The sequence below is a fragment of the Selaginella moellendorffii genome, unplaced genomic scaffold, assembly GCF_000143415.4.
Source record: "Selaginella moellendorffii unplaced genomic scaffold, v1.0 SELMOscaffold_6, whole genome shotgun sequence".
Classification (NCBI taxonomy): domain Eukaryota; kingdom Viridiplantae; phylum Streptophyta; class Lycopodiopsida; order Selaginellales; family Selaginellaceae; genus Selaginella; species Selaginella moellendorffii.
The window spans coordinates 818303-845256 of record NW_003314267.1 but is presented as its reverse complement, the minus strand read 5'-3'; the positions used below and the strand labels follow the sequence as shown (position 1 = coordinate 845256).

General features: G+C 43.2%; 4 protein-coding genes across 4 annotated transcripts; 3 read left to right on the top strand and 1 right to left on the bottom strand.

Annotated features, from left to right (window-relative positions):
• The first annotated feature begins 1816 nt into the window (after positions 1–1816).
• Positions 1817–4142, top strand: LOC9655395 (L-type lectin-domain containing receptor kinase IV.2). Its single transcript, XM_024670718.1, has one exon. The coding sequence runs from the start codon at positions 2039–2041 to the stop codon at positions 4040–4042; it is 2004 nt and encodes a 667-aa protein (XP_024526486.1). The 5' UTR covers positions 1817–2038; the 3' UTR covers positions 4043–4142.
• Positions 4143–11845: 7703 nt separating this feature from the next.
• LOC9655394 (gamma-interferon-inducible lysosomal thiol reductase) lies at positions 11846–13469 on the top strand. Its single transcript, XM_002965764.2, has 6 exons — positions 11846–11996; positions 12048–12241; positions 12295–12360; positions 12417–12554; positions 12630–12722; positions 13155–13469. The coding sequence occupies exons 1-6, from the start codon at positions 11912–11914 to the stop codon at positions 13287–13289; spliced, it is 711 nt and encodes a 236-aa protein (XP_002965810.2). The 5' UTR covers positions 11846–11911; the 3' UTR covers positions 13290–13469.
• Positions 13470–19274: 5805 nt separating this feature from the next.
• Positions 19275–21298, top strand: LOC9634254 (scarecrow-like protein 21). Its single transcript, XM_002965761.2, has one exon. The coding sequence runs from the start codon at positions 19278–19280 to the stop codon at positions 21195–21197; it is 1920 nt and encodes a 639-aa protein (XP_002965807.2). The 5' UTR covers positions 19275–19277; the 3' UTR covers positions 21198–21298.
• A 55-nt stretch (positions 21299–21353) lies between these two features.
• LOC9655391 (UDP-glucuronate 4-epimerase 3) lies at positions 21354–23742 on the bottom strand. The gene is made up of 2 exons (XM_002965433.2): positions 23359–23742; positions 21354–23050 (listed from the first exon to the last, which is right to left on the bottom strand). The coding sequence occupies exons 1-2, from the start codon at positions 23380–23382 to the stop codon at positions 21581–21583; spliced, it is 1494 nt and encodes a 497-aa protein (XP_002965479.2). The 5' UTR covers positions 23383–23742; the 3' UTR covers positions 21354–21580.
• Between the last annotated feature and the right edge of the window lie 3212 nt (positions 23743–26954).

The window sequence follows — 26954 nt, the reverse complement described above, 5'->3', positions numbered from 1 at the left end:
TGCCGCTTCGATTCTCGACCTCTGCGAGCGTACCTCTCTGGCCACCACGATCTGCTGCGAAGGAGCTCCAAACCTTTCCTAGCAAACCTCCGACTCCCGCCTTGCTCGACGATGGCGACCGAAGCTCCAAATTCTCTGGATCTGCCAATTCTTTAGAGGAGCTGCAAAGGAACAGGCAGCGCATTGTTGTGAGGAGGAGGAGGTCGTAATGAGAAAGAGAGAGCTCGATTTCTCCCATACCTGGAGTTTTAATGGCAAGATCTCAAAACCCAGAAACCACAGTCACGCGGCAACGCTGAGAGATACTCCATCATCAAACGGAACGTCCCGTACAACTATGTCAACTTGCACGTAGGGTCACCACGGACCCACGGCAACATCAATCCATCTTCACACCAACAAAGGCTTTCTACCAGCTGCCAACCCAACGCGAACAAAGCAACCCAGCAAGAAAAAAAAAGCAAGAGAGAAGACGTCCTCCCGACGTCCTTGACAAGAGAAGGATGAATCAAGATGGAAGTAGCACTAGCGTTCTTCTGGCTGGTAAGTAGCGTTCTCACAGCAAGTGTCCTGCACCAGCGCTCCAAAAGAAATAGCTTTTCCAGCTTCATTGGTGCCTCCTCAACTCGAGCTCGCAACTTCGCCAAGCTCCAGGGAGCCTCGTCTTGGTACAAGATAACGGGATCGGTGCTTACATTCTCCTAGTCCAGCACCACGAAATCTGGACTTTGGCGCTCAGTTCTCTGAGAAGCCAATTATGTTCCAGAATTGCCTTCTGGCATTGAGGGAGGAAGATGCCTTTGACACGGTACACCTGATTGTGATGATCACAGAGCGAATTCCCGTTGCCATCGCCTGGGAGTTCCAGTGCGTCGTAGAACGTTTTGCACTGCTTGCATTCCACGCCTTTGAGTGCTTCCTTGTCGGCCTTTTTGGCTCATTAAACTTAAACTTCGGCATCAACTTAATCCGGGGACCTTTTCTGGAGGCTTAGATTTGATTGCTCGATGTGGTTCTCTGTTTCTTCAGCGCGCGTCTTCAAGTTCTCAGCCGCGATTCTCTTCATGGCAATCTCTCGAGGAAATCATCGCGAGGATCTCTGCCACCATCGTTTTCGGCTGTGGTGCTCCAATTATCCTTAGAACTGGAGCCCCGAACGCCACTCTCTTGGTCTTCAAAAGCTCGTCACGCTTCCTCTTTGGAAGAGCTTACTTCTCCTGGGGCATCCCGCTCCGCCACAAGAATTTCCTCCCATCGCCCCTCCTTCACCTCCCAATCTCACCTCATGCCGCTGGATCATCGACTGCTGCCAATCTGGGTAGAGATTCTGACCTCTATGTGCTCCTTCGTCTGGCAGATCGAGGCCAGAAACAAGGTTGCTCCAGGCGCCAGAGCAATCCGCCACAGCCCAGGGCGTCGCAAGTTTGAGAGAAAAAAAACTCACACTTTGCACTATCCAATGGAAAAAGAGTATTTTAACTTAAGTAATTCTAATTGACTTTCAGCCCTAAGTTTTATCAAACTGACAAATCTACAAGAAAAGCTCGTCCCTGATTTAAATACTTGACTTTTTGTATATTTGACCTTAAAGTGTCCGGACAATTATCTTCAGATCGGACGAATTGTCACGGAGCGATCATACACCTAGAGAGGATCCACTAAGTCTGAAAGATTTCAGACCTTGTTCTTAGAAGCAGCCGCTTCGATTCTCTCTGTCCATTGCGATCTGTGTCGAAGTTTCAAATTTTCTGGATGGCTGCGAAGAACTTGTAATGAAAAGAGTTAAAAGTAAGATCTCAGAAGAGAAAATTGTTTGTAGCAACTTCTCCAGCTTATTTACCTTGGGGCTTAATCCACGCCGCGCTCAAAGCGAACGACGTGTTTTTGGACCTGGGCCTGTGACAAGCGTACACTCAGAGAAAACTACAACCGAGGCCCCACGGCAACATTACCACCAACAAAGACTTCCTACCAAGCCAACGCAAAACAACCAAGCAAAACAAAAGACGACGTCCTCCTTCGTGAAGGATGAATCAAGATGGAGCTGGCCGTGGCGTTCTTCTGGCTGGTAAGTAGTCTCCACTGCTCAATCATCTCAGCACAGCCTCACCTGGCCCTCCTAAACGACGCCACAATCGCACAATCCGGGGATCTCTGGCTCACCTCGGACCAATCTCCCAGAAGCACGGGCCGAGCAATGCATGATCGAGCAATTCAGATCTGCAACACCACCGCCGGCTTCTCGACAAGCTTCGTCTTCTCCATTCAAAACTCCACCGCCACTCGCGGCGATGGTCTCGCCTTTATCATCTCCGGGAATCTCTTGCCTGCGCCATCCGGCAGCTCGGGTTCCTGGCTCGGCCTCTTCGATCCCGCCATGGACAGGGAGCGGAGCAACAAATTGGTAGCGGTGGAATTCGATTCGGTCCATAATCCCGAGCTCCAGGACATAAATGACGATCACGTCGGCGTGGATATCAACCAGATCCGGTCCCAGGTGAGCCCGACGTTCGAATCGGACGCTGGGAACAGGGTGGATTTGCACGATTCGTCCGCCAACGTGAGCGCGTGGATAGAGTATGACGCGGTCAAACACTCGCTGGTCGTGTTCGTCGCCAGGAACTCGCGGCGGCGACCGGCGGCGCCGCTGGTGCCGCCACAGCCCGTGAACCTGTGCGAGGAGGCGGCGGTCGAAGGGGCGGTGTTCGTGGGCTTCTCTGCCGCCACTGGGGATCTCAGCCGGGACGTGCACATCGTCCACGCCTGGAATTTCTCCGCCCCGGATCTACGTTTTAGTAGAGAGAACTTCACGGGCTTAAGTGGCTCATCGTCGCCACCACCTAGAGGAGGAGGAGGAGAAAGCGGAGGAGATCATGATCAAGAGAAGAATGGATCCAGAACAAGGGTCGTGGTGATCGTCAGCGTGGTTTTCTCGCTCTTGCTGCTGCTGGTGCTCGGCGGGATCTTTCTTATCTGCAAGAGAATGCGTTTGTTCTCGGCTGGCGGTGATGGATCATCGGACGATGTGAGCTTGAGAGGGCGGAACCTGGAGCAAAACATCGCGATGCCATCCGAGCTCTCGTACCGCGACCTCAAGTCCGCCACCGCCAACTTCGATCCCAAGAATCTCCTTGGCAGCGGCGGCTTTGGCAACGTCTATGCGGGGCTCCTCCCCGGCGATGGATCTCCAGTGGCAGTGAAGAGAATCGGCGAGAACTCCCGGCAGGGCGAGCGCGAGTTCCTGGCCGAGGTGGAGATCATCACCAAGCTCTCGCACCGCAACCTCGTCCACCTCCGCGGCTGGTGCTGCCGATCCAGAGAGCTCCTCCTCGTCTACGAGTTCATGCCAAACGGCAGCCTCGACAAGGCCATCGCCACGAACTCGTCCCTCGACTGGAGCAAGCGCTACGAGATCATCTGCGGCCTCGCCGCGGCGCTGCTCTACCTCCACGAGGAATGCGAGGAGAGGATCGTCCACCGCGACGTCAAGCCCAGCAACGTGATGCTCGACGCGGGATTCAACGCGCGACTGGGCGATTTCGGCCTCGCCAGGCTCATCGATCGCAAGCGCGAGGCGAGGACGACCGCCATCGCGGGGACCTTCGGCTACCTCGCGCCGGAGCTTAACATAACCGGGCAGTGCACCACCGCCTCGGACGTCTATAGCTTTGGGATCGTGCTGCTCGAGGTGGCCAGCGGAAAGAAGCCATTCTTTGACGATTACACCGTCTTGGGCGAGTGGATCTGGGAGCTGTATCGAAAGAGGAGCCTGGTTGAGGCCGCGGATCCAGCGCTGGGAGGGGTTTTCGATGGCGGGGAGATGGAATCGGTGCTCACAATCGGGCTGGCGTGCTCGGATCCAAGCCCCAGGAACCGGCCCACGATGCGCCAGGTGGTGAATTCGCTCAAGGGCAATGCGCCGGCGCTGCCGGAGCTGCGGCGATCGCGCGAGGTTTTGGAGTTTGATCGTAGCGTTTCAATGAGCGCTAGCTCCGGGAGTTTCCCTTTCCCGACGTTCACGAGCTCGTCCAATCAACCCTAAACAGACTATGTCTATGGAGTTTAGAAGCTCAGTTTTTTTTCTCATCAAATTTTTGTATGGTTCAAGTTTCACAAAATGGAAAAGATGGTTTAATGATGCATGTTGAGCCATAAAATTTCAAGGTAGTAAAGTAGCCTTTTCAAACTCATTTTCCACAGTACAAAGAAATTAAGAATTGCCCTTGCAAAAGGAATTTCAGTCTATTACTCAAAAGGATGTTTTTGAAGAATCAGATCTTGCATAGTTTGGTTCACATTGGGTATATAAAATTAAGTTTAATGCTTGTAGCATATTTAGTTGTTACAAAGCTCACTTAGTAGCACAAAATTTTTCCCAAAAGTATTTGACACATATTTTCTAGTAGTTAAGATGACAAGCCTTTATATTTTGCTAGCATTTCCTCACTTTGTATCACAAATATCAAAATAACATTTCTTAATGTTAGTTTGGAAGGTATGGAAGTTAAAGAAAGTATTTTATGGCCTTAAACAAGCCTCTAGAGTTTAGTTTCATCGTAATGTCCTTCTCAAGTCTCACAACTCTTATATGCTCATTGTAGTATTATATGCTGAGTGATTAGCAACTTATTAGTTTATTTACTGTTTAAAGCTATTTTGAGTGGAGGATTTAGGTATTGCTTTAGCTTGGAAATCTGACTTCAGATTTTTCAAAAGAAATATTTTCATGACATTCTAGAGTAATTTAACATGGTTAATTGCTGTGTTTATGCAACTAAACACTATTCTCTCTAAGAAGCTAAGCTTTAATAGCTTCCATGTCATTTAGAAGCCTTATTGCAATCTTGGTATGATATGGTGCTCACAACTTGGGCTTTCTCTACTATTCCTCTAAACCAATTTTTTAGCAAATCCAAGCAAACTACATTGGTAATTAGCCAAATTTATCCTACAGGACAAAATATTTCACTTAACTTATGGAGGAGTTGCAACATATAGCATCTCATTTGTCACCATTCTATAATATTAGCCTCATAATGATTATAATACATGCAATTTCTAACTTGAAAGGAGATTCTTTAGCTTCATGATTTCCTCCTTAATCTTGGGTAACCTTTCTTGCCTCTCTACATGGAAAACAAAGATGGAATCATGGTGCACAAATGGAGTGCATTACCATTATGCGTGTGAATTAGTTCAAGAATAAATTCTTAAGCTTTACTAATGATCAACAAAGCAACTTCTTCACAAAGCCTTTTACCAAATAAACTTTCAAGGGGATGGTGGTTGATTGAGTTTTGCATCATTCAAGAGTGTTTATTATTAAACTCAACACACCAAGCAACCCTAAAAGATAGTATATTTAGCTATAAAAGTAGTGACTTCTATTCACAATAGTGTGCACAAAGTAAAATTCTTTGTGTTCGTGTTAGGCTTTCTTCTTGGACTTTGACAAAGCATCACTATGGAAAAAAAATGCTCCATAAAATTATCAATATGGTCAATGAGTCTTGAACCCATGACTATAATATTACCAACTTAGTTTTTAATTAAAAGAATAAATAAATATTAGAGTAAATATTGAGAATATTGTCACATATTACTTATATATAGATAAGTATTTAATACAAAGATTAGGTTTCTAAATTAACTAGGAGGGGAGTCTTTTATTATTTTATTAATAATTTTATTGTTTTTCCATCTCTTGGCAACAAACTTCTTATAGTTTGATCTCTGAAGACTAGATGGATTGAGTGGGATTTGTGAAAATATGTTATAATAACTCGCATTCAAATATCAAGGTGAATCCATAGAAATGTAAACTCCTGAATTTAGACTTCCCGAAATGTCACCCAACCTAGTATTATTTAAACCCAAGAACACTTAACTCTAAATATCCCAAGACTCTTAACCAATTGTAAAAAGGGTACATTCTTTTTTATGGGCCTTTTCCCTTTATATTTAAAATCTATAGATTGTCTTTTAAATTGTTCGTTTTGCTTGCTTACAAAGAAGCCATCAATGGGTAAACCATTGAAAGTTTTATGAAACTCAAAATGGCCTAATATCATGGAGAGTTACATGTGGTGAAGGCATTCACGATGGAAAAACTCAACATTTAGAATCTAGTGAGAGATTTCTTGGAATAGGCTTAACAAAGGCAAATTAAATATACAAACCAAAAGAATAAAAATATAAAGTTCTAACTTAGGAAGAAAGTGTGGTTGAACACCAAAAACCTAAAGTTACTAAATAAAATCAACTGAAGATTAACCGAAAGGTAATGTGTATATATTTATAAAATGAAATAATCTTAAATTCTTTAAACAGGTTTATAGAGTCCTATGAGATTGAGGTTTAATTTAGTAAGGTGGCTTATTATCTCTAGCATCTCTAGAAAATAAGGAAAATACACACTATATTTCACGTGAACTTACTTAAACTATACTTTAAAGACCCACTTCACAAAGACTAAGTAAAGTTATCTAAAGGGAGGAGGAATATGAAGTTAAGGTTATCCTCAATATATATAGAAGCAAGCTAAAAATATATGAAGTGAAAGATTTCCATGTGAAATGGAAAAGGTTTCCACTTTGCGAAGTAACATGGGAACCAAAAAAAGACCTAGTGAATACATAATAAAGAAATTTTTACAAAATGGAACTTTATGTACTTATACAAAGTTTAATTAAAGTATCATTACTTATATAGTGCTTCCAATTTCCAACTTGTTATAACTTACAAGTTTATTAATAGGTACTTAGTATAGAACATTCCTTAATTTCATAAAGGGTTGGAAACACCATACAAATTCAAACTTCAAGTCATCTTAACATCTCAAAGATCAATGGAACTAAATATCGATTGGGAATTGTGACTTTGATAAAGTTATAACCCTACTTAATAAACTTATAAGTAAGGTTTTACCAAAAACTTCCAGAAACTTAATTTTATTAATCCTATAATGCATAAAAAATCTTAAGTTTAAGTTATATTAGTAGAGGTTTAGGGTTTGATTTTTACTGTGACTAATAGTTACTCCTTAATAAATATAGAAATATAGTAAATATATGATATCACTCAAAGAAAGCAAATGGGAAATAAGTTTATTTTCTTGCCCTTATTTTTTTGATATTTTTATATGGATAATTTTCCCACCTTTAGAAAAGAAATATTGTACCTAATCTAAATGCCATATATATTATTATTCTATGCAAACTAGAATACATATTTAAAGAATCAATTGTTATTGTTAAGTTTTTTTACAGATATAGTGTATATTTTTAATACATATAATATGTTTTGAATTCAAATCCCAAACTATTTTATTAAACTATATTTGAATAATCATTTATGTATACATTTATATATTAAAATATCTAAATATATCAATATAAAAATGAATTTTTTTAAAAATGTGACTTTATCTTTTAATATTCTCCTTTTACTACCACAACAATAAGAGATCATGCTACTAAACCTTTTATCAACCTCCACTTGAGCTAGTGGTTAAGAGTATAGTAAGGACATAAGATTGAAGGCATAACCCACCACTTCAGACATTGTCTAACTTGAATCCCACCATTTCAAACATTATCTAACTTTTTGTTATGTGTCTTTTTTATTTTGCATTTGGATTGGGTTTAACCCCAAGCTCAATACCATGTTAACTAATGGAGTATGCACTCATATTAAAGTAAGCAACTAAAAAAAATCTTTTCAAAGGAGTCATATATAATTTTTCAAGTGGTTTTGAATATGATGTATAGCTGCCAACAGCTTAAGAGGTGGCCTATTAGGATTCAAAGATAATAAAACTTTTCTCAAGTGATTACATGTTAAGAAGTCTTTTTCATTGGTCTCAAAGAATTTATTAGTTAGCTCTTTAAATCCAAAAGATCAAAATCTCATTTCAACACTAATTCAAGCATGATAACTAGAAATCCCTAGAAGTTGATTTTGAAATTTTATGATCTTACTGATTTAATATGTATACTATAAATCATGGCAATCCAAAGTTGAGCATCTTCCTTATTCATTTGTAAATATTTATGTGATATGCACATGTCATTATGATGCATTTGATGCCCATATATATCCCTTGGGCAATTAAAATGTAGTAAGGCATTGATGGTAATGAGGCTTAGGTTCTTCTTGAAGATCGGACTCTTGGAAGTAAGCCAGAAGTTGAGGATTGACTAGCAATCTATAAGTTATTTTAAAATATTATACAGGAAAAAATTATTCTAAATTTCCTTTTTGTTCTTCTATTCCCTATTTAGGTCCATTAAAAATCTTTATACTTTAGTAGTTGATCAGCTTAGAAAAAGTATGTTAATTTCTTTGACTTTGATTTATTATTTGAGGTTAATATTGCAATGGATTATCATATTCTAACTAAGGATATTTTTTTGATTAAGGTTTTTGTTTATTATTTTTCATTAAAAGAGATCAAAATTTTATGAGTAAATATTCAAGAGATATTAGAGAAGAATGTTATCTGAAAGTCCTAGAATCCTTAGGTGTGTGTGTGATGAAGCTTTATAGGAGTATTCAATTTTACATTGATAATTATCCATTAAATTATATAACTATTCCAGATGTGTACCCTTTTCTTCCTACTGCTGATCTTTTAAATTGTTTAGGAAAAAATCATTAGTTCACTAAGTTGGATTTTACTTTTGGGTATTAACAAGTGTCGATGGCTGAGGAAAATATTCCCAAAAATAATTTTTATACACCATTTGGTTTATAGAAGTTCTTGATAATGCTATTTAGTTTGAATAATGGTTTGGTTAATCATCCACTAGTACCATAGTCCCACAGTGAATACTTCTATTTCCGCAATAAATCTACTAATTTTTCTATTGTGTATATTAGGTATTCTATGTGAGACAGTTAGTTATTCACCTGTACTGTAGTTCCATAGTAGATACCTTTATCTATGGATGCTTTATAAAATAAAGAACGTACTTATGAATGTTTAATTTGTACAATTTCAAATTTTAAAGGTAAGAATATACTTTATTCAAGGGTATTGCAGTCCCACAATAGATACCTTCATCTGTGGATACACTACAAGACAAAAGATGTACTTATGAATGCTAATATGTATAATTTCAATTGTAGGGGTAGGAATATATTTTGTTCAAGGGTATATTATATTTTAAGTAATGGGAATTGAACCTGTGCCATTTGCTCCAATACCACATATAGCACATTTTATCTCTCTCCCTTTAAACTAATTGGAAAAAGGGTAATTGTTTGATAAAAGAGTTTTTAGTGGTTATTTTATCTCTATTTATCCCCTAAGGTTTCAAGGATTTATGGTGACAATATATTCAAATTTTATTATATGATCACATGTGCTACAATATATATATTCTTAATATCACCTTAAAATAAACTTTTTTTACTTCATGGGGATTCATATTAATAATTATTGCAACTAGTGATGCTTTTGATGTTTATTATATATTTTCTCTATACTTACTATAACTCTTCTATTCTAAACAAGTATATAAGACATCATTGTGTGACAAAAAAGTTACATGTCTTTATATTGATTAGGGATTCTAACATAATGTTATCTAATATATGCATAATTGTGTTTGGATCCAAGTTTGTAATACTCCTCTTTATAGTATGAAAGAACAGTTGAAGTTAATTGTAGCTTTCTACCCATAATTATTTAACTTATTGATAAAAGTTAGTGCTCTTGCTAATGTGTTTGCAATTATTATTAGATATTTCCTCTTAAATTCAATAGTGTTTCAATATTCTTGTTTGAAGAGGATTTTGTTAGGCATTGATCTTGTGTTTATGGCTGAGGTGTTTCACATCTTGACATCTAAATTGGGGATATACTACACTTTTATGAGTGTTTATCATTCATAAATTGATGGTTTGATAGAACAATTTGTTTAGATTTTCAAGGGGATGATCATAAAGTATATCAACTTTTAACATTCAGATTTAAGATAGTTATTTACTATATCTTATATATGCATATATCAGAAGGATGTAAAATTCTATGGTGTTTTACCATATAAACTCTTATATAGTAATAATTTTATATTGCCATCTAAGTTTAGTTTACTTTTGAAATTGCTACATATTAGGTTTTGGAATCAATATTTAATGAGCATTCTTTTATTAGTTTGAGTGGAGTCTACTAAACATTTAGGCTATATACAAATAGGATAACAACATTGCAACCTTTATCATCATCCAATTATCGAGTACAAAATGGATGATTTGATATTGGTTTATTTTCCTAATCCTACAGCATATAATTTGGTCCTTGCCTAGTGGAAGGGACTATATCAAATGTTGTGGCATGTTAGATTGTAAGTTTATGATATATACTTTTAGAGGCAATAACCTCTGGAGGAGGTGGTGGAATATGAGTGAAATAAAAATAAGTAAAGAAACATAAAATATCAAAAGTAAACCTATGAATAGAGGAAAATTGAGTCAATAAATGACCTTAAAGGTATGAGAAAGCACAAAGAAAACACTTAGATGTTGATAATCTAACTTATTACAAGGGTGTATTATCTTCTAATAACAACAAAGAAGACAAACCTTTGATCCAATTAAAAAAGAAGGACTACATTGATGAGAATAATTAGCAATATAGCAATAAAAATCTTAAGAATAAAAAAGGATTATGAACTTCCTCATAAAGAGAATCCTGTAATAAAAATTATAAAACTATGTGTTATAAGAAATGAATATAACCAATGAGGATGAAAGCTATAATTAATGAAGAATAAGAGTGATGTATTGAAGAATGTTGAGAATTTATAAGCAAAATCAGTAAATGAGAAAAGATCAACTTAATCATCTTATTGATAGAAAATAAAGCATCAAAGATATTACTCAAGAATTTGAATAGTATTTTTGATTATGCATTAGTTTAAAGAGAAGTTGTTTGCTTTTGATGCAAAGAAAAAAAAGAAACTAGTGCCAAATGGTAGAAAGAAACTACAGCCATTGATTATTAACAATATCATCCAAAAATTCTTGAATATGGAAAGTCTCCTTGTAAACAAGCTCAATTAGCTACTCTCTATTAATTATTTTTTGATATAGCAAGAAATGTGTCATTTTGAAAAAATAGTTAACCATAATAAAGTTTCTATCAAATCCTTGAAAAGGTGGAAAATTAGTAAAGAAACCATAGTGATAAAAAAAAGTTTGATGTTGGTCGAATACAAAATCTCTAAGTGAGGGTGTGAAATAATTGTGTTGAGTAAGAGCATTATGGATGATTTATAAGAGAAACAAGGCATTATTAAGTCTTAAAATTTATTTACTTTTTCTAAAATATTTTAGTAAATTTTAAACCTATCAAGGCTCTCTCTCTCTCTCTCTCTCTCTCTCTCTCTCTCTCTCTCTCTCTCTCTCTCTCTCTCTCTCTCTCTCTCTCTCTCTCTCTCTCTCTCTCTCTCTCTCTCTCTCTCTCTCTCTGTGTGTGTGTGTGTGTGTGTGTGTAGAATAAAGTGATAAACATTTCCACAAAATTGTCAAGCTTAATATGATCTAATTTTTAATTGTTATTATATTAATATCTAACTGTTTAAATACTGACCAGGCTTTGGCTTCTTAGACTTCCTCGTTTAGCCACATTCCTGCAAATCGATGCTCCAAGACTGGGTGCATCATTTGGGATGTATCTAGTCTTCCTCCATCTACGTGCAGCTCCTCAGTAGAGGGAAGCTTTCGCTCTCTCACACGTACGACCTTATCTTCGCGTGGAAATTAGAATTCATGGAATCTATATTTCTTGATACTCACACTCTATGATTTACAAATAGTTCCATGGCAAGTATGTGAAGCAAAGCCCCTAAAGAGTGTGCCCGGCCAAAAAAGTTTAAAAAATATCTGGCGCTCTAGGTCGCGTTTGATGGCTATGGCGGACCACCGCCTTACGTCTTCGCTGCTGGCCTTGCCGCTCTTCTTCCTCGTTGCTGTGGTGATCGCGGATCCAGGTACGTAAAGATTGGATCGCTTTACAGCACTCAAAGATTTTTTGGATCCAGATGCTAAGACCTGCGCGGACGCGGAGAAAGTTTCGGTGGAGCTCTACACGGAATCGCTGTGCCCCTTCTGCGCGAATTTCGTCGTCAATTACCTCAGCAAGTTCTTTACAAATGGCCTCATTGAGATTGTCGACCTGAAGATCATCCCCTATGGAAATGCGAGGATGGATTCCAGTGGTCACATCACTTGCCAGGTTCTTATCATTGATTTATCTGGTCAAATTATTCTTCGTTTTGATCTTCGCAGCACGGACCCGACGAGTGCAAGCTCAACATAATCCAGTCATGCGCTATCAGCCTCTGGCCAAAAGTGGTGAGCATCAATTACGTCTTGCTATTAATCGAAAAAAACAATGTGTTCTTGCGAAGGATGCGTGGTTCCCATTTATCTATTGTCTCGAATCTCTTCCCAGGGCCATAGCTGCCGAGGCTTGGAAGAGTTGTAATTCCTCCATCGCCAACATCACACTCGTAGAGGAATGCTACGAAGGACCTACCGGTTTACTGGTTCGAGTTCTTCTTCCAGTTTCTTTGCTGTTTTTTTGTCTTTCTCATTTTTTTCCAACTTTGTGATCCTCGCAGCTCGAAAAAGGCTATGCCAAGATCACTGGCGAGCTTGATCCTCCGCACAGATATGTTCCATGGGTGGTCGTGAATGGAAACCCGTTATATGAGGTACGAAGAGCTCCTGTTCTTAGTTTAAGCTTCCAAGTTTCTTCCTTTGCTTGTTTTTTGGTGTGTCCCTCTTTTGGGTAAGAACTCCACCGTTTGGCCCTTTGTTTGGAGATTCTCAACTTGGTCATAATTTTGCTTGATCTTTCCCTTGTCTCATGAGCGTCACTGTTGCTACTTCACTGTGAACTTTACTCCTCTTGTTTGTGCTGTCACATATCTTCGCGAGCAAAACAAAGCCCCGATTCCCCTCCATAGTGATCCAAACGTTTCTCATGTATAAAGACTGTTTTTTCCCCTTGGTTTCTCGCTCCTGTTTGATCTGGCATCTCTTCGAATTGAGCAGTGCTTCTCGCCATATCATTACTTCCGGGCTTCTACAGAAAACCATTTAGATTGCTCTTAAACTTAACCGGCATCATTTCTTTCCTCCAGGACTACGGAGACATAGAGAAATACGTTTGCGACGCTTACAAGGGTGACCACAAGCCACAGCTTTGCAAGTCCTTTGAGAGACGGTCACGATTGGGGCTTATGACGAGCATCAAGGACAAAGCTTGCATGGCGTAGCCTTGAAAAAAATCCGAGAGAGAACCATATAAAAATGTAAATACTACACTATTATGGGCAAAATATCTGAGAGAACCATATAAAAATGTAAATACTATAGAAAAAGGGATAGAGAGAGGCATAGTCTTGAAAAAAAACCATATAGAAATGTAAATAAACAGCATTTGGTTTGTTTAAGAATTCTTAGAAGGAAACCCGATTAAATGACTATTTCTGGGCATAAATATTTTTCTTCAATTATCATATGTTAGAATAAAATTGGGTAAAGAGTTCTAAATCTACATTTGACTAATGTAATAATCAATCATGTAATTATATATCTTTAAGTAACTAAACAACTTCTTTATAATAGTGACAACTCTCTTTTATACTTTTAGAGTGTTGGAGTGTTTATTTATTATAAAAATAAGTGTTTATAAATTTTAAATACACAATTAATTTAAATGAATAATAATTGTATTTCTAGCTGATTAGGGTTTGAAGGATGTTGTGGGAGGCGGATGCCAAAATGCTGGGTCGGGTGGTTGGCACGCTTAATCGGAAGTGGAGAGAGTCAGAAAGGCTGTGGCAGGAGCTGGAGGGGCTCATGAAGAAGATGCACAGGGACAAAGATATGAGCGAGGGTTTGTTAACAATTCCGCCTTGTAAGCTCGACTCAGGCACCTTTTCTCTCAAGTATGGCCTCGTTAAAATCCATCGTGACCAGATGCCACACTACGACCAATTCCGGCTCCGAGAGATGGAGCTCCCAGCCGTCAACGCTGTGCATCTCCTTGCGAGCATTGCCGTTGGGAAAGCAGTCCGAGCTCTCGAAGATCCTCGGGATCATGGTCGGGGCATCCAAAAGCTTCTGCTGACTACATTCCGCGATTTCACCTCGCCATTGCCCGAACATGCCCCCGTGGGGAACAAGGACGAAGAGGCTTTAGAAGAATTCCTGGAAGGGGATGGAGAGGGTGAGCTTTTCTTTCTTTCCTATTAGCTGCTACTTATCCTTGATCATGCTTTCAGTCCGGCGAATGCTCCGTTCTATTCTATCCAAAAGAGTCAGGAGAGTTGTAAGGTAACCATCGTCACTAAAACGTACTCGTAGATCTGATATGCCATTGCGCAGCTCCGAAGGCTTTCTTCTGGGCAATGCCGAAGAAGAGATTCTAAATCTTGCTGAAGAGGATGAAGATGTAGAAGACCCGACTAGGACGAAAACCCTGGATTCTGACATGCAGCACAGGCACTCCGATATGCTCGTCAAAGTTTACAGCAAGGGACGTCGCAAGGAACTGCGGGTGGCGGTTAGCTTCAAGACCAGCGCAAAGTGAGTAAAGATCGAAGTTCTTTTACATGAAAACATTTGCTTGCAGTAGCGAGAATCTCTATCAGCCGGCCGCGTTTGTGATAAAAAGCCTCGCTCGGGCACCATCTAAGGAGCATTGGCCTCCTGTTTGCATCCAGGTGTGGGACAAGTTGAGATGGTACTATGGCTACATCGAAATCCAGGAGTTTGTTCGAGTGGAAGACGAGGAGCTAGTCGAAGAAAGCTTGGCTTGTAAGTGAACAGCAGATTTCGTCTCCTATAGCTCACCTTTTGACGCGATCCATTCTGTGCTTTGCAGGTTTTCCTCTAAAGAAAAAGGAAGAGCTCGTCACAGGGACTGTTCGACCATCCCAGAGAATGGTCCAGAACAGATTTGCCGAATGGAAGACAGAGCTTCATGGACAAGAGATGAAGATCCCAGACGGGAGATATCCCGTGGGCGAGCTTTTCATCCATCCTGGGGTGTGGCTTATGTCAAGTTTCGATTTGATTTGATTCGTTTTATTTTTTCTTTTTCTGCTTTTTCAGGGGGAAACCTTGCCAGATTTTAGTGTAGCGAAAAAGCTGTCGGAGGGCTTGCACCTGTTTTACGAGGGGATGCTGAAAACTTTGGTAGGTCGGGAGGTGACGAAATGGACTCCTCGCGATGTAAGTTTTTTTTATTTTTGTGAATTTTGTTTTGTACCTTGGATTTTGATTTTCTGTTTTGTCATTTTCAGGTTTACAGTGCATACTATAGGAGAGGGGAGACGGCTAAGATGGCGAGAAAGATCGGCATTCCAGAGGATCAGTGGGAGTATGTACCAGGGCTCATGCAAGAGTTGAAACAAGACGTCGAAAATATTATAGCCACAACATCGTCTGGAATAACTCAAGCTCAAGATTTGGGAATGTGATACTTATTGATTATTTGAGAAAGTAGTTCTTCTTTTGCTCTCGGTTTTGTCTCCTTCGGGAAGGTTGTGGCATGGGTCATGATTTTGCTTAATCTTTTCCTTTTCCATCCAGGACACCATGTTGAAGACTCACACTTTTACATACTTGTGTAGATCTTATTGCATGGATCCTAAGATCCTGGAGCTTCTCATAGCTTTAATGCTGCAAGCATACTAGAGAGAGCTCTTCTTCCTGTCATTTGCTGGGTATGTGCAATGAGCTATGCCATTTTTGTCATTTGCCGCTTCCTGCAAAACTGGTTAGTTAATTAGCAAAGAGAAGACACAATGAAGAGAGGAGTGTACCTCTGAAATTTAATAGACTTCTAGCGCTTCAACATCTCCTTGGTGCTGCCCAGCACCTTTTTCGGCATGGTTTTTTGGCATATGGCATAGGGCACCTGCACGTGCCCTAAAAAACCATTTGGTGGCTAGCAAATGAGATGCATAGATTGGCAATGTTGACAATTGTTATATAAATTTTCATGAATTTTTTTTAATTTAAATTGCATTTTTATTCATAAGGATTTTTCTTTTAAATGAATATAGATTGTAAATGTTGACAATTATTATATAAATCTTCATGAATGTTTTATGAATTTAAATTGAATTATTATTTATAAGCCCTTTCTTTTATATTTGAACCCTAATGAATTATATTTCAAATTCTTTGTTTTTGTTTCTTATAATTCATTATGCAAATTCATGCTCTTTTGAATAAAATCTGAAAACCATTTCAAGAGCTCTATTCTACCTTACCTTTCAAGTCTAGCCCAATTGGATTAGTTCTCTCAAACTTAAAGATACTTAATTCTAAGTATTTAATACTTTTAATTTATTATAAAAAGAAATGTAATTTTCTTCATTTTATATTTGAATTCAAATGAATTATCTCTTAAGTCATTCACTTTAGTTACTTATAAAATTGTGGTAAAATTAATTATTTTATATTAAATAGCCAAGTAAGACAATTTCGCCCACATGCCAAAAAGTTGTTAATGGTTTGTTACATGGGGCAATTCAAATATTTTTGAATGACCTAATCATCTAAATAAAAAATAATACAAATAAATATTTATATCTGTAGAAATTTCCATCTTCTATAAAAAAAAATAACTCTATTCTATAATGTATAATCCCTTTAAAAACAATTTTTACTAATTTTATTTTATCTTTTATAAATAATAATTGTCATATTTTCCATTCCATATATGTCATTTATATGTTTTACTAGGTTCAGTTCCCGGGTCCAAAAAAAATTCCCCTACTGTTAAGTTAAGGAATATTTTAAAGCGTTTTAGGAAAAGCATTAGGGCTTGAGGCTGGAGCTGGACGAAAAGACGGGAGGGTAAGACTCAGGATTTGTTCGACACTCCGCCTTGTCAGCTCGACTCGGACAACTTCCCTCTTAAGTATGGCCTCATCGTAATCCATCACGAAGGCCGGATCATGCCACACTACGACCAGTTCCGGCTAGTTCCCAGCCGTTAATGCAGTACATCTCCTCGCAAGCATTGCCGTTGGCAAAGCACTCCAAGCTAGAAATCCTGGTGGCGACTATAAACGGCAGGGCATGATCCAAGAGTTTCTGCTGACTACATTCCGGGAGTTCACATCGCCATTGCCCAAACTTGCTGGTAGGTTTTCTTTCTTTTGTTGGCTGCTAGTTATCACTTGATGCTTTCAGTCCGGCGAATGAACAAGACAGATGCAAGCTAAGAACCGTTACTAAAACGTATATTGTAGACCTGATCCCATTGTGCAGCTCCGAGTTTGTCATGGGCTATGCCAAAGAGTCTCCGCGAGGAACTGCGGGTGGCGGTGGACTTCAAGAAAACGCCAGCGGAAGGTCTGTAAGAAGCCAAATAGCTCGAAGTTCTTGGCATGAAACATTTGCAAGCTTGCAGTAGCGAGCTGGCTGCTGTTGTGATTAACAACCTGGCTTGGGCACGAAAGGAGCAGTGGCGTCCGGTTTGCATCCAGGTGTGGGGCAGGGTGACATGGTACTACGGGTATGTTGAAATCCACGAGTTTGTTCAAGTGGAAAACGAGGAGCTAGTTGAGGAGAGTTTGGCTTGTAAGTGCAGAACAGAATATTTCGTTTCTAACTCAATCCCCTGCAGGTTTTCCTCTGACGAAGAGAGAAGCTCTTCCTTTGACCGCCCCTGGGAGTGTGCCACCATGTCGGAGAATGATCCAGAAGAAATTTACGGAATGGAGGGCGAATCTTCATTGTTAACAGATGAAGATCCCAGATGGAAGGTATCCGGGCAGGCTTTTCATCCATCCATGGGTATGTTATGTCCGTTTTCATTAAATTTTTATGGTTTTTAGGGCTCAGAATGCCAGGTTTTCGTTTAGACCAAAGACTTCATAAGCTCGCATCTGTTTTACGAGGGGATGCTGAAAACCTTGGTGGGTCGGGAGGTGACCAAGTGGACTCCTCGCGATGTAAAATTTTTTGTTTGTTGCTTTTTTATTTTTTGAATTTTTGGTCAGGTTTACAATGCGTATTATAGGAGAGGGGAGACGGTTCAGTTGGCGAGAAAGATCTGTATTCCAGAGGATCAATGGGAGTTTGTATCAGGGCTCATGCAAGAGTTGAAGAAACAAGAACTGGAAAATAATAGCCACAGCATGAAATAAATGAAGCTCAAGATTCTGAATGAAGCTTGTGATTATATAGTAGCAATTATTTATTTAAATTTGAAAGAGAAGTTTTTCTGTTTTTGGTGTGTTATTTTCTCTTCTTTTTTGGGAGAGTTTGGTCTTTCCTTTGGATTCTCACCTTGGTCATGATTTGCTTGATCTTTCCCTTGTCTCATGAGCCATGCACTGTTGCTACTTCACAGTGTTAACTGTTGCATTGATCAATATATTTTACTCCTCGAGCCTACTGCTTGTCATCGTTTGTGCTCTCCGAGCAAAACAAAGCCTCGATTCCTCTCCATCGCAATCGAATGTAGCTACTGTTTTTTCTACTTGGTTTCTCGCTCCTGTTTGATCTGGCATCTCTTGCAATTGAGCAGTGCTTCTTGCTATAGCATTACTTCTGGCCTTCCAGAAAACCCTCTAGGATTCTTAGACTAGAACTTTGTAGACGATCTTAAACTTAAATAGTGATTTTTCTTTCTTACAGGACTACGTAGAGAAATACCTTTGCGCCGACCCCTACAAGGGTGACAACCAGGGCTCCACAGCTTTGCAAATCCATTGACAGACGGTCACGATTGGGGCTTATGACGAGCATCAAGGACAAAGCTTGCATTGCATAGTCTAGCTCGAAAAAATCCAGAAAAAAGAGGGCGAGAGAGAAAAAAGAAACCATATAAAAATGTAAATACAGCTTGACTATAGAGAAAACACTAGGCTATACAGTCCATGGTTTGGAATATCCCGGGGCTTGGAGTTTGCGTTCCATCCACACTCCAGGAACTAAAGAATGTGGTCATTCATAGCTGGCAAAAAAGATTTTCTCATAGATGGGCAATATGAATTTGCCATCGACGATGTCGAGAGCTTTGGAAATATTTTAACATGTAGCGATGGGATGCCGGAATATCCAGTCTCGTACAGACGCTTTATGGGCCAGCCGTACGTGGGATGGAGAATGGGTGTCATCCCGCCACGTGGAAGGCGCGAAGGGATCGGCCGGCAGGGATTGCGCGGGGGTTTTAAAACGGGTCCAAGGAATTGGGGCATTTTTAAATTTTGGGAAGAAGAGCTCGAGAGCTAGGTATGAGCGGGATCGCCAAGAGAAGGCGCTCGTCTCGCTACGATCACGAGGAGCCAAAATCGGTCCTCGATCTTGGGAACTGCATTTCGCCGCCTCAGCATCATCTCATCCCGGCGGCGCCTCCGCCATCGCAGCAGCAAATCTTTCGGCAGAAGAAGCTCAAGCACGGCGGTACTGCCAGTGGCTCGGACGAGGAATTCGAGGATGTGTTTGCGCCACTCGATCTCACAGGTGATCTAGAGGCATCGCTCCAGCCTTGTTCCTCCTCCTCGCTCCACAGGTCGTCGTCGTCGGGGATGGATTACTCCATCTGGCAGCCCGAGGTGTTGCTATCCACGGCCTCGGACGACGAATTCGAGATGCGGCTCTTGGATCCCGGCCAGAATCACATCCAGCAGCAGCAAAATATCGGCCTGGACGAAGATTGGCAGAACCACTCCGCGACACACGCCTCGGCTCCATCGTCATACAACTCCTCCGACGATACCAAGTTCTTGGAGATGATGTGTAGCAACGACGTCTTCAATCCCGTGCAGCGCGAGGACGTGCTGCAGGACAAGATCGAGCTCAAGGAATCGATATCGGCGCTGGAGAGCGACGGCGCGGTGGGCCTGGAATTCTGGCGAGGGTTACAGCACCAGCAAGAGCAGCAAGAACAGCAAGAACAGCAGCAACAACGCCATGCTCAAGATCAATCGCTCTTCGAACAAGAACAACAGCAGGGATCGCGAGCACAGCCGGCAGCGGCTCAAGATCATCACGAATCGGGCGATGCGAATGTGGGAATCCGGCTGATCCAGCTTCTCCTCGCCTGCGCCGAGGCGGTGGCGTGCCGCGACGTCAACCAAGCCGCCACCCTTCTCAGCCAGCTCCAGCAAATGGCATCGCCGCGCGGCGACTCCATGCAGCGCGTCACGTCGTGCTTCGTCGAGGGCCTTACCGCGCGGCTGGCGGGGCTCCAGAGCATCAGCCTCAGCGGCGCCGCCTACAAGCCAGCAGTGGCACCGCCGGCGGCACGACGCAGCCAGATCCCCGAGGCGTTGCGCGACGAGGGATTCAACCTCGTCTACGAGTTCTGCCCCTACTTCTCCTTCGGCCACTTCGCCGCCAACGCCGCCATCCTCGACGCCTTCGAGGGAGAATCGAGGGTCCACATCGTGGATCTCGGGATGAGCAGTGCGCTGCAGTGGCCGGCGCTGCTCCAGGGGCTGGCATCGCGCCCCGGCGGGCCGCCCGAGTCGATCCGGATCACGGGCGTGAGCTGCGATCGCAGCGACAAGCTCTTCCTGGCGGGCGAGGAGCTCTCGCGCCTGGCCGAGAGCCTGGAGCTCCAATTCGAGTTCCGGGCCGTGACCCAAGCTGTGGAGAGCCTCCAGCGGGGGATGCTCGACGTCCGCGACGGCGAGGCCATGGCGATCAACAGCGCGTTCCAGCTCCACTGCGTCGTCAAGGAGAGCCGGCGATCGCTCAAGTCGGTGCTGCAATCCATCCACGAGCTGAGCCCCAAGATCCTGACGCTGGTGGAGCAGGACGCCTGCCACAACGGCCCCTTCTTTCTGGGGCGATTCATCGAGGCGCTCCACTACTACTCGGCGATCTTCGACGCGGTGGACGCGATCCTGCCCAGCGACAGCGAGGAGCGGCTCAAGATCGAGCAGTACCACTACGCGGAGGAGATCAAGAACATCGTGGCGTGCGAGGGGCCGGACCGGGTGGAGCGCCACGAGCGGGCGGACCAGTGGCGGCGGAGGATGAGCCGCGCGGGGTTCCAGCCCAAGCCACTCAAGTTCTTGGGCGAGGTCAAGACGTGGCTGGGCATGTACTATCCATCCGAGGGCTACACGCTGGTGGAGGAGAAGGGCTGCATTGTTCTTGGCTGGAAGGGCAAGCCCATCGTCGCGGCTTCCACCTGGAGGTGTTGATCGATCCAATCCCGATTGATCGATTTTTTGGTGGTATTTTGATTCGTGTGCATATTCTTTGGAATAATCTCTTGCCCTAATAGTATATTCTTCTGGAATAATCAGCCACGGTATATGCTCTCAGAATGACCTCTCCGTACTTGGGTGCTCAACTCATTCCGTACTATCATTTTTCATTCGAAGCTACATTGTTACAACCTTTCGATCCAAAAAAACTGCTCACCAAATCACCGTCGAAAGAAGCAAAAAGCAAAAAGCAAAGAATTCTCTCTTGCTCGCTCTCTCGAGAGGGAGGTGGTCAATCAATCAATCAATCAATCAAGCAAGCAAGCAAATTATTTTCCCAGCACGAGCAAAGGAAAAAAGCCAAACCATTCTATATATCAAGGCCGGAGCCTCCTCTTGCTCGAAGAAGAAGAAGACGAAGAAGATGATCCTCCACCATAGTAGAGCTGGTACCACTTGACAAACTTCTTGAGCCCCGTTTGCAAATCCGTGGTGGGATTGTAGCCCAGCTCCACCCTCGCCAGCGTCACGTTTGCGTGGGTGAAAGGCACGTCCCCGTTGCGCGGCATCCTCACCACATTCCTCTTGGCCTTCACCTTGAGATGCTTCTCCAGAATCGCCACCAAGGTCGGCACCGTCACGGGCGAAGTGTTCCCGAGGTTGTACACCCGGAGCTGCGCCGGTCCCCGCTTCTTCCCCCCAGTCCCTGTGCTCGGAGTCGCCGTGTCCAGCGCTCCAAAGCAGCCCTTCACGATATCGTCGATGTAAGTGAAGTCGCGAGCTAGATCCACTTGGTTCGGCCCCTGGTAGATGTTCACTGGCTTCCCTTGCAGGATCGCCTTGGTGAAGAAGAAGTAAGCCATGTCCGGCCGCCCCCAAGGCCCGTAGACCGTGAAGAACCGCAAGCCCGTGATGGAGAGTCCGTAGATGTGGTTGTAAGTGTGAGCGATCTCCTCGCCGGCCTTCTTGGTCGCCGCGTACAAGCTCGCCGGCTGGTCGGTTCGATCGATCTCCGAGAAGGGGACCTTGGAGTTGAGGCCGTAGACGGAGCTGGACGAGGCCCAGACGATCGCCGGTTGCGGGCTCGCCTCCTTGCAAGCCTCCAGGAGGTTGACGAAGCCGGCGATGTTGCTGTGGACGTAAGAGCCCGGGTTCTCCATCGCGTATCTCACCCCGGCCTGCGCCGCCAGGTGCATGACGTGCGTGAAAGTGATCACGTCGAAGAGCTTGCGCAGCAGCGCGATGTTGTTGATGTCGCCCTCGACGACGAACACCCCCTGCTTCTCCAGGAGCCCCTGCCGCGCGCGCTTGAGGAACGGATCGTAGTAGCTGTTGAAGTTGTCCAGGCCAATCACTCCGTCACCCCGCTTCTTGAGAGCCAGGGAGACGTGAGTCCCAACAAATCCGGCGGCGCCGGTGACGAGCACGACCAGGCCGTTCTCTCGCTTGGCGTGCGCCGAGTGGCGGACGTGCTTCTCCCACACGGATCCCCCCCAGCTCACCACGTCGTTCTTCGCCTCCCGCAAGCTCAAGCTCTGCTCGAAGCTGTTGTGGACGCCGGGGGACGTCGCGTAGAAGAAGACCGCCACCACGAGCAAAGCTAGCAGCGCGACGCACCAGAAGACGATCTTCCCCGGGCCGAACGACTGCCACCGGCTTGCAACTCTGCCGAAGTAGTTGCTCCTCTCCATCTTCACTTTGCCTGGCGTGGAAGGGAAGGAGCAGTCGTGCACGGCCGAGGGAGGCATGGCGGCGGCGGCCTTGAAGAAGCGGCTGGCTCGCCCGGGACTTTGCTGCTTGAGGAGGAGGTTGCAGTAAGTGCAATTCCCTGGACCCTGTGTCTCTCCCTGTTTTGGAGCACGAAGCAAAGTGTAAGAGAAATACATCGCAAAAATCTCTATGCCTCTCTTCTCGCAATCTACACTTCATCACAAAAACCTCTACTTCTTGTCTCTTTCTCACACCTCACCAAAAACTCTAAGCCTCTCTTTTCTCTCTCTCGCAATCTACATGTCTATCTCCTGGATCACTTCTATCTCCCTGGTTGTGAAGCTACCGTCTTTCTCTCCGATCTAGCTCTCCTTTCTCATCTGGCAATCTTTTCTCTCATCTCTCGCAAGAACAACTCTCGAGCTCGATCTAGCTACGCGCTTACCGTGCTGTAGAGAGGAAGACGCATTGTTTTGTGGCTATGACGCGGAGAAGAGAGACGCCACGCCTTGCTGGGATGTGGAGCAGAGGAGCAGCATCATCGCCTCGTCCCGGCGCGAGCAGCCAGATCTGGAGCTGGAGAGCACCCAAAGGCGAGCGGTTTCAGGGACTCACTGCCGCATGCCCGAATTCGCGTCCCCAAACCCTCGCCCTGGGCGATTTGGATGAAAGACTCACCGGTGGCCGCGCAGATCTGGCCGCGCGGTCTCTGCATTCGCGGTCACGGAAGCGACTGGCGCGTCCCACGATCCACAGCTGCGTCGATGGATTGATCGATTGCCTCCTAGAAAATTAAAAAAACAAAGAAAAGATGCCCTAAAACCAGATAAAATAGCTTTAGCGTCCAAATGAGTAAATGTGAGGTGCGTCAAACCTGACCTTCTTGTAGAACGGTAATGTATTCACGGGCTTTGGAATCCAGCACCCAAATTGAATGGAAAGCCCTGGCCCTCTGCATTCTCTTTCCCTAGCATCATGATTTCTTTATCACGATTTATCACGTATATAATATGCTCGGGAATAATCTCCGGCTCAAATGAAGCGGGAGAGTTGAAGGTTTACGGCAGACGCCTTTCAGCGCCAGGTGCCATGGCTTTGTCTGGATCAGTCAATGCTTGGCGCTTTCACAGCTTTGGGCCGATAATCTGGGGAATGCAGGTTGATTACCACAGGAAATCATGAACATCTGGGATGGAGCGTGGATTCGCAATGTTAGAGCTATGCTTGCCACTGCTCCAGCCCGGGTGTGTTGCCACGGCACTAGGTCTTCACAGGAGGTAAGCACCAAAATATTAACAAATCACTGCTTGCCAGGGTTTTTCAGAGGGATCCAGGAGCCCTCATAAAGAAGCTTATGGAAAAATTATGGAAGAAAGCGGTGCTATCACTCTGGAGCACAAGCCTCTTGCTTGTGGCTCTTCCTCAGCCTTTGAGGTTTGAAACTTTTCTTTGTACCTGTTCTAAAGGATGCCACGAATCTCATCAGCAATCTATTACCAAGAGCAACAGATCATCCAAGAGCGCAGGTAATCAATCGTGTGAGACAAAACTGGCCTAAGACAATGCTGCATGGACACATGTCATGGACAGATGTGCATTTGCGGACAATGAGAAGTAAGATCATCGCTCTATTCCTCACTGCTCAATGTATTTCTTCTTTCTTTTTTATAAATGTGTTGCTAAGTCATTTCTACAGAGCCATGATAGAAGTCTAAGTTCTTGTCAATTTTGCCTCTCCTAGGGTGGTCACTTTACAATTTATCCAGATGCATATGCTTGCACGGATAGGGTTAAGAAACTGACTTAGAAATATGGCTTTGATAAGTTTTTTAGATCAAGAGGGAAAATAAAGGATAAGGACAAGATATCATTATGACATGGTCAACTATAAAACTTTTATTTAAGATTGATTTTATTTTCTTGCTTTAACCTGATTAGTTTTTAGAAGTGTTGTTTATTTAAAATTAATTTATTCCTACTTTTGAAGTGATTGATTTTTCCAGTGCTTCCTTGAAGCCTATCTAGAATATACTTGAATATTTTAAAATATTCTTATGTTATTCATTTAGATTAGGGTTTTGCATACTTTGACCAAATCACCCAACCAAATCTGAGCTACTTCAAAAGTATAAGAAAAGTAAACTATGCTTAAGAATATTTTAAAAGATTAGTTACTAGAGCCATTGCACCTTGATTAGAAGTAGCAATACTAATCTATGCCATAAATTTAATTTTAATGGCCACATAAGCATGGGATCACTGCAGATTGTTGTTGTCTTGCTCTTTGTTCAAGATAGCCACCATGAATTGCAATATGGATGTTGTGCATTCCTTGGATTGCCCGCAACACTGTAAGGGAAAGAAAGGCACAGGCAATGCTAGAAGTGTATGAGCCAAAGCTGCAATAGTAGTATGTTCAAATCTATAGCTTTCTCCAAACCTAGAGCGAAAGAGAAAAAGTGCTCCACATCTTTTGCTATATCTTCTCCCAAGGATGAATCTTGCCAAAGCTACTAGATCTCTCCTCCTTGGCAATGAAATAGAGAAAAAAGTTCCCCTTTCCCAAGGATGGGCACAAAGGAAGGATAACCATTACCTTACCTTTACTCACACATCAACATTTTGAAAGCATAGCAAACACCAAACTCATGACAATAGTGATTGAGCTTTTCATCAAGAATGGCCATCTAGAAGAAGCATATCCTGGCCAGAAAGATCAACAAGTTGCAAAAGGTGTTCAACAACACCACCAACATGGAGTGTACATTGACCAAAGCTCGCTCCACCCTGGTGGTGAGGATTTGGTTTGCAAGTGTGGCAAATATTGGATGATTGTCCGGCATTGGAGGAATGTAAACATGATAGTTAGGATTAATTGCCACTCAATCCAGGCCTTTGGTACAACAAGACTTAATCATAGATGGGTCTTATGATTAAGTCTTGTTGTACCAAGGGATGTTAGGAACCTGGAGGCTTGGTGTGCTTAGTTTCTCGTGCCTATGGGGAGTATAGCTGAACCTTAAGTCCAATCTAACCTAGGGAGGGGGATTGGGAGAGATTTGAGAATTCGTGAATGGATAGCTAACACTCCATTGCTTGTGTAGTGAGTTGCTGAAATTAAATAGGACTAAGTAGGAGCTGGTACGATAGGTGGGAACCTTGGCAAGAGAACTTTGTAAGTGACTAATTTTTCCATTTTACTTTAGTCACTTAACTACACCTTTGTCCACTTGGAAGAGTCTCATTCACAACCTCCTTAAGTCCAATTTAGGACTTGGGACTTGCTAGTCCCGAGAATGGCATCCATGCCACTCATCCCCTGCACTTAGTCCAAGTGCTCCACGTGTCTAGTCCCAAGACCGACACCCAAAGGTACCACAGACATATCGGCCCGTTACGCTAAAGCCATGCCCATTCACCTTTGCCGCACTAGTGGTCCAATACCACTTGTATCACAATCCCGTCTCTCCAAGACTGGGCCATCCATCCACAAGTGGTCTTCCTAGATCCACTCCTTAGCATCCTTAGGATGCCCACAAACATGGGGAATAGCCATCCCCAATATCCCTTTGTTAGTTCCTGCCAAGTCCCTTTTCCGTCCATGGCCATGTTCACCAGCACTACTACCAGATCAAGGCCCACAGGCCCAGCCACTAAGTCCCATTGTCCTCTAGGACTTCCTCACCATGTGACCGTATCCGTAATCACTACACTAGAGGACTGCTCCTCCTCCTTTCCCCCATTTGGGACTTCAGGACAACATTTCGGAACACCGTGGCCCTATGCGAGCCCCGTGGGTACTCTCCCCACCTTCCGCCTTTAGGTGCTTTAGCCATGTGCTTAGAGCGAGGTTCCGTTGAGCCACACCTGGTATCCAAGTAGGTAGTGCCACCCACACTTGGATTGGGAGCATCGGCCAATCGATCTCCCGGGGGAACTAGAGCCGGCTCTTGAACACTTCACCAAGCTACCCCGCTTGTCGGTTCGTATTCACTCTAGTCTTGGACTTCCCAGTGGTTAGTTCATCACCCAACACTAGGT

What these genes read in the sequence shown, in the direction of transcription:
- LOC9655395 (XM_024670718.1), top strand. Translation starts at nt 2,039, where the DNA reads ATGGAGCTGGCCGTGGCGTTCTTCTGGCTGGTAAGTAGTCTCCACTGC.
- LOC9655394 (XM_002965764.2), top strand. Translation starts at nt 11,912, where the DNA reads ATGGCTATGGCGGACCACCGCCTTACGTCTTCGCTGCTGGCCTTGCCG. An exon ending in TCAGCCTCTGGCCAAAAGTG is followed by an intron (nt 12,361 to 12,416) that starts GTGAGCATCAAT and finishes GTTCTTGCGAAG; the next exon opens with GATGCGTGGTTCCCATTTAT. An exon ending in ATGGAAACCCGTTATATGAG is followed by an intron (nt 12,723 to 13,154) that starts GTACGAAGAGCT and finishes TCTTTCCTCCAG; the next exon opens with GACTACGGAGACATAGAGAA.
- LOC9634254 (XM_002965761.2), top strand. Translation starts at nt 19,278, where the DNA reads ATGAGCGGGATCGCCAAGAGAAGGCGCTCGTCTCGCTACGATCACGAG.
- LOC9655391 (XM_002965433.2), bottom strand. Translation starts at nt 23,382, where the DNA reads ATGCGTCTTCCTCTCTACAGCACG. An exon ending in GTCTTCCTCTCTACAGCACG is followed by an intron (nt 23,051 to 23,358) that starts GTAAGCGCGTAG and finishes GCTCCAAAACAG; the next exon opens with GGAGAGACACAGGGTCCAGG.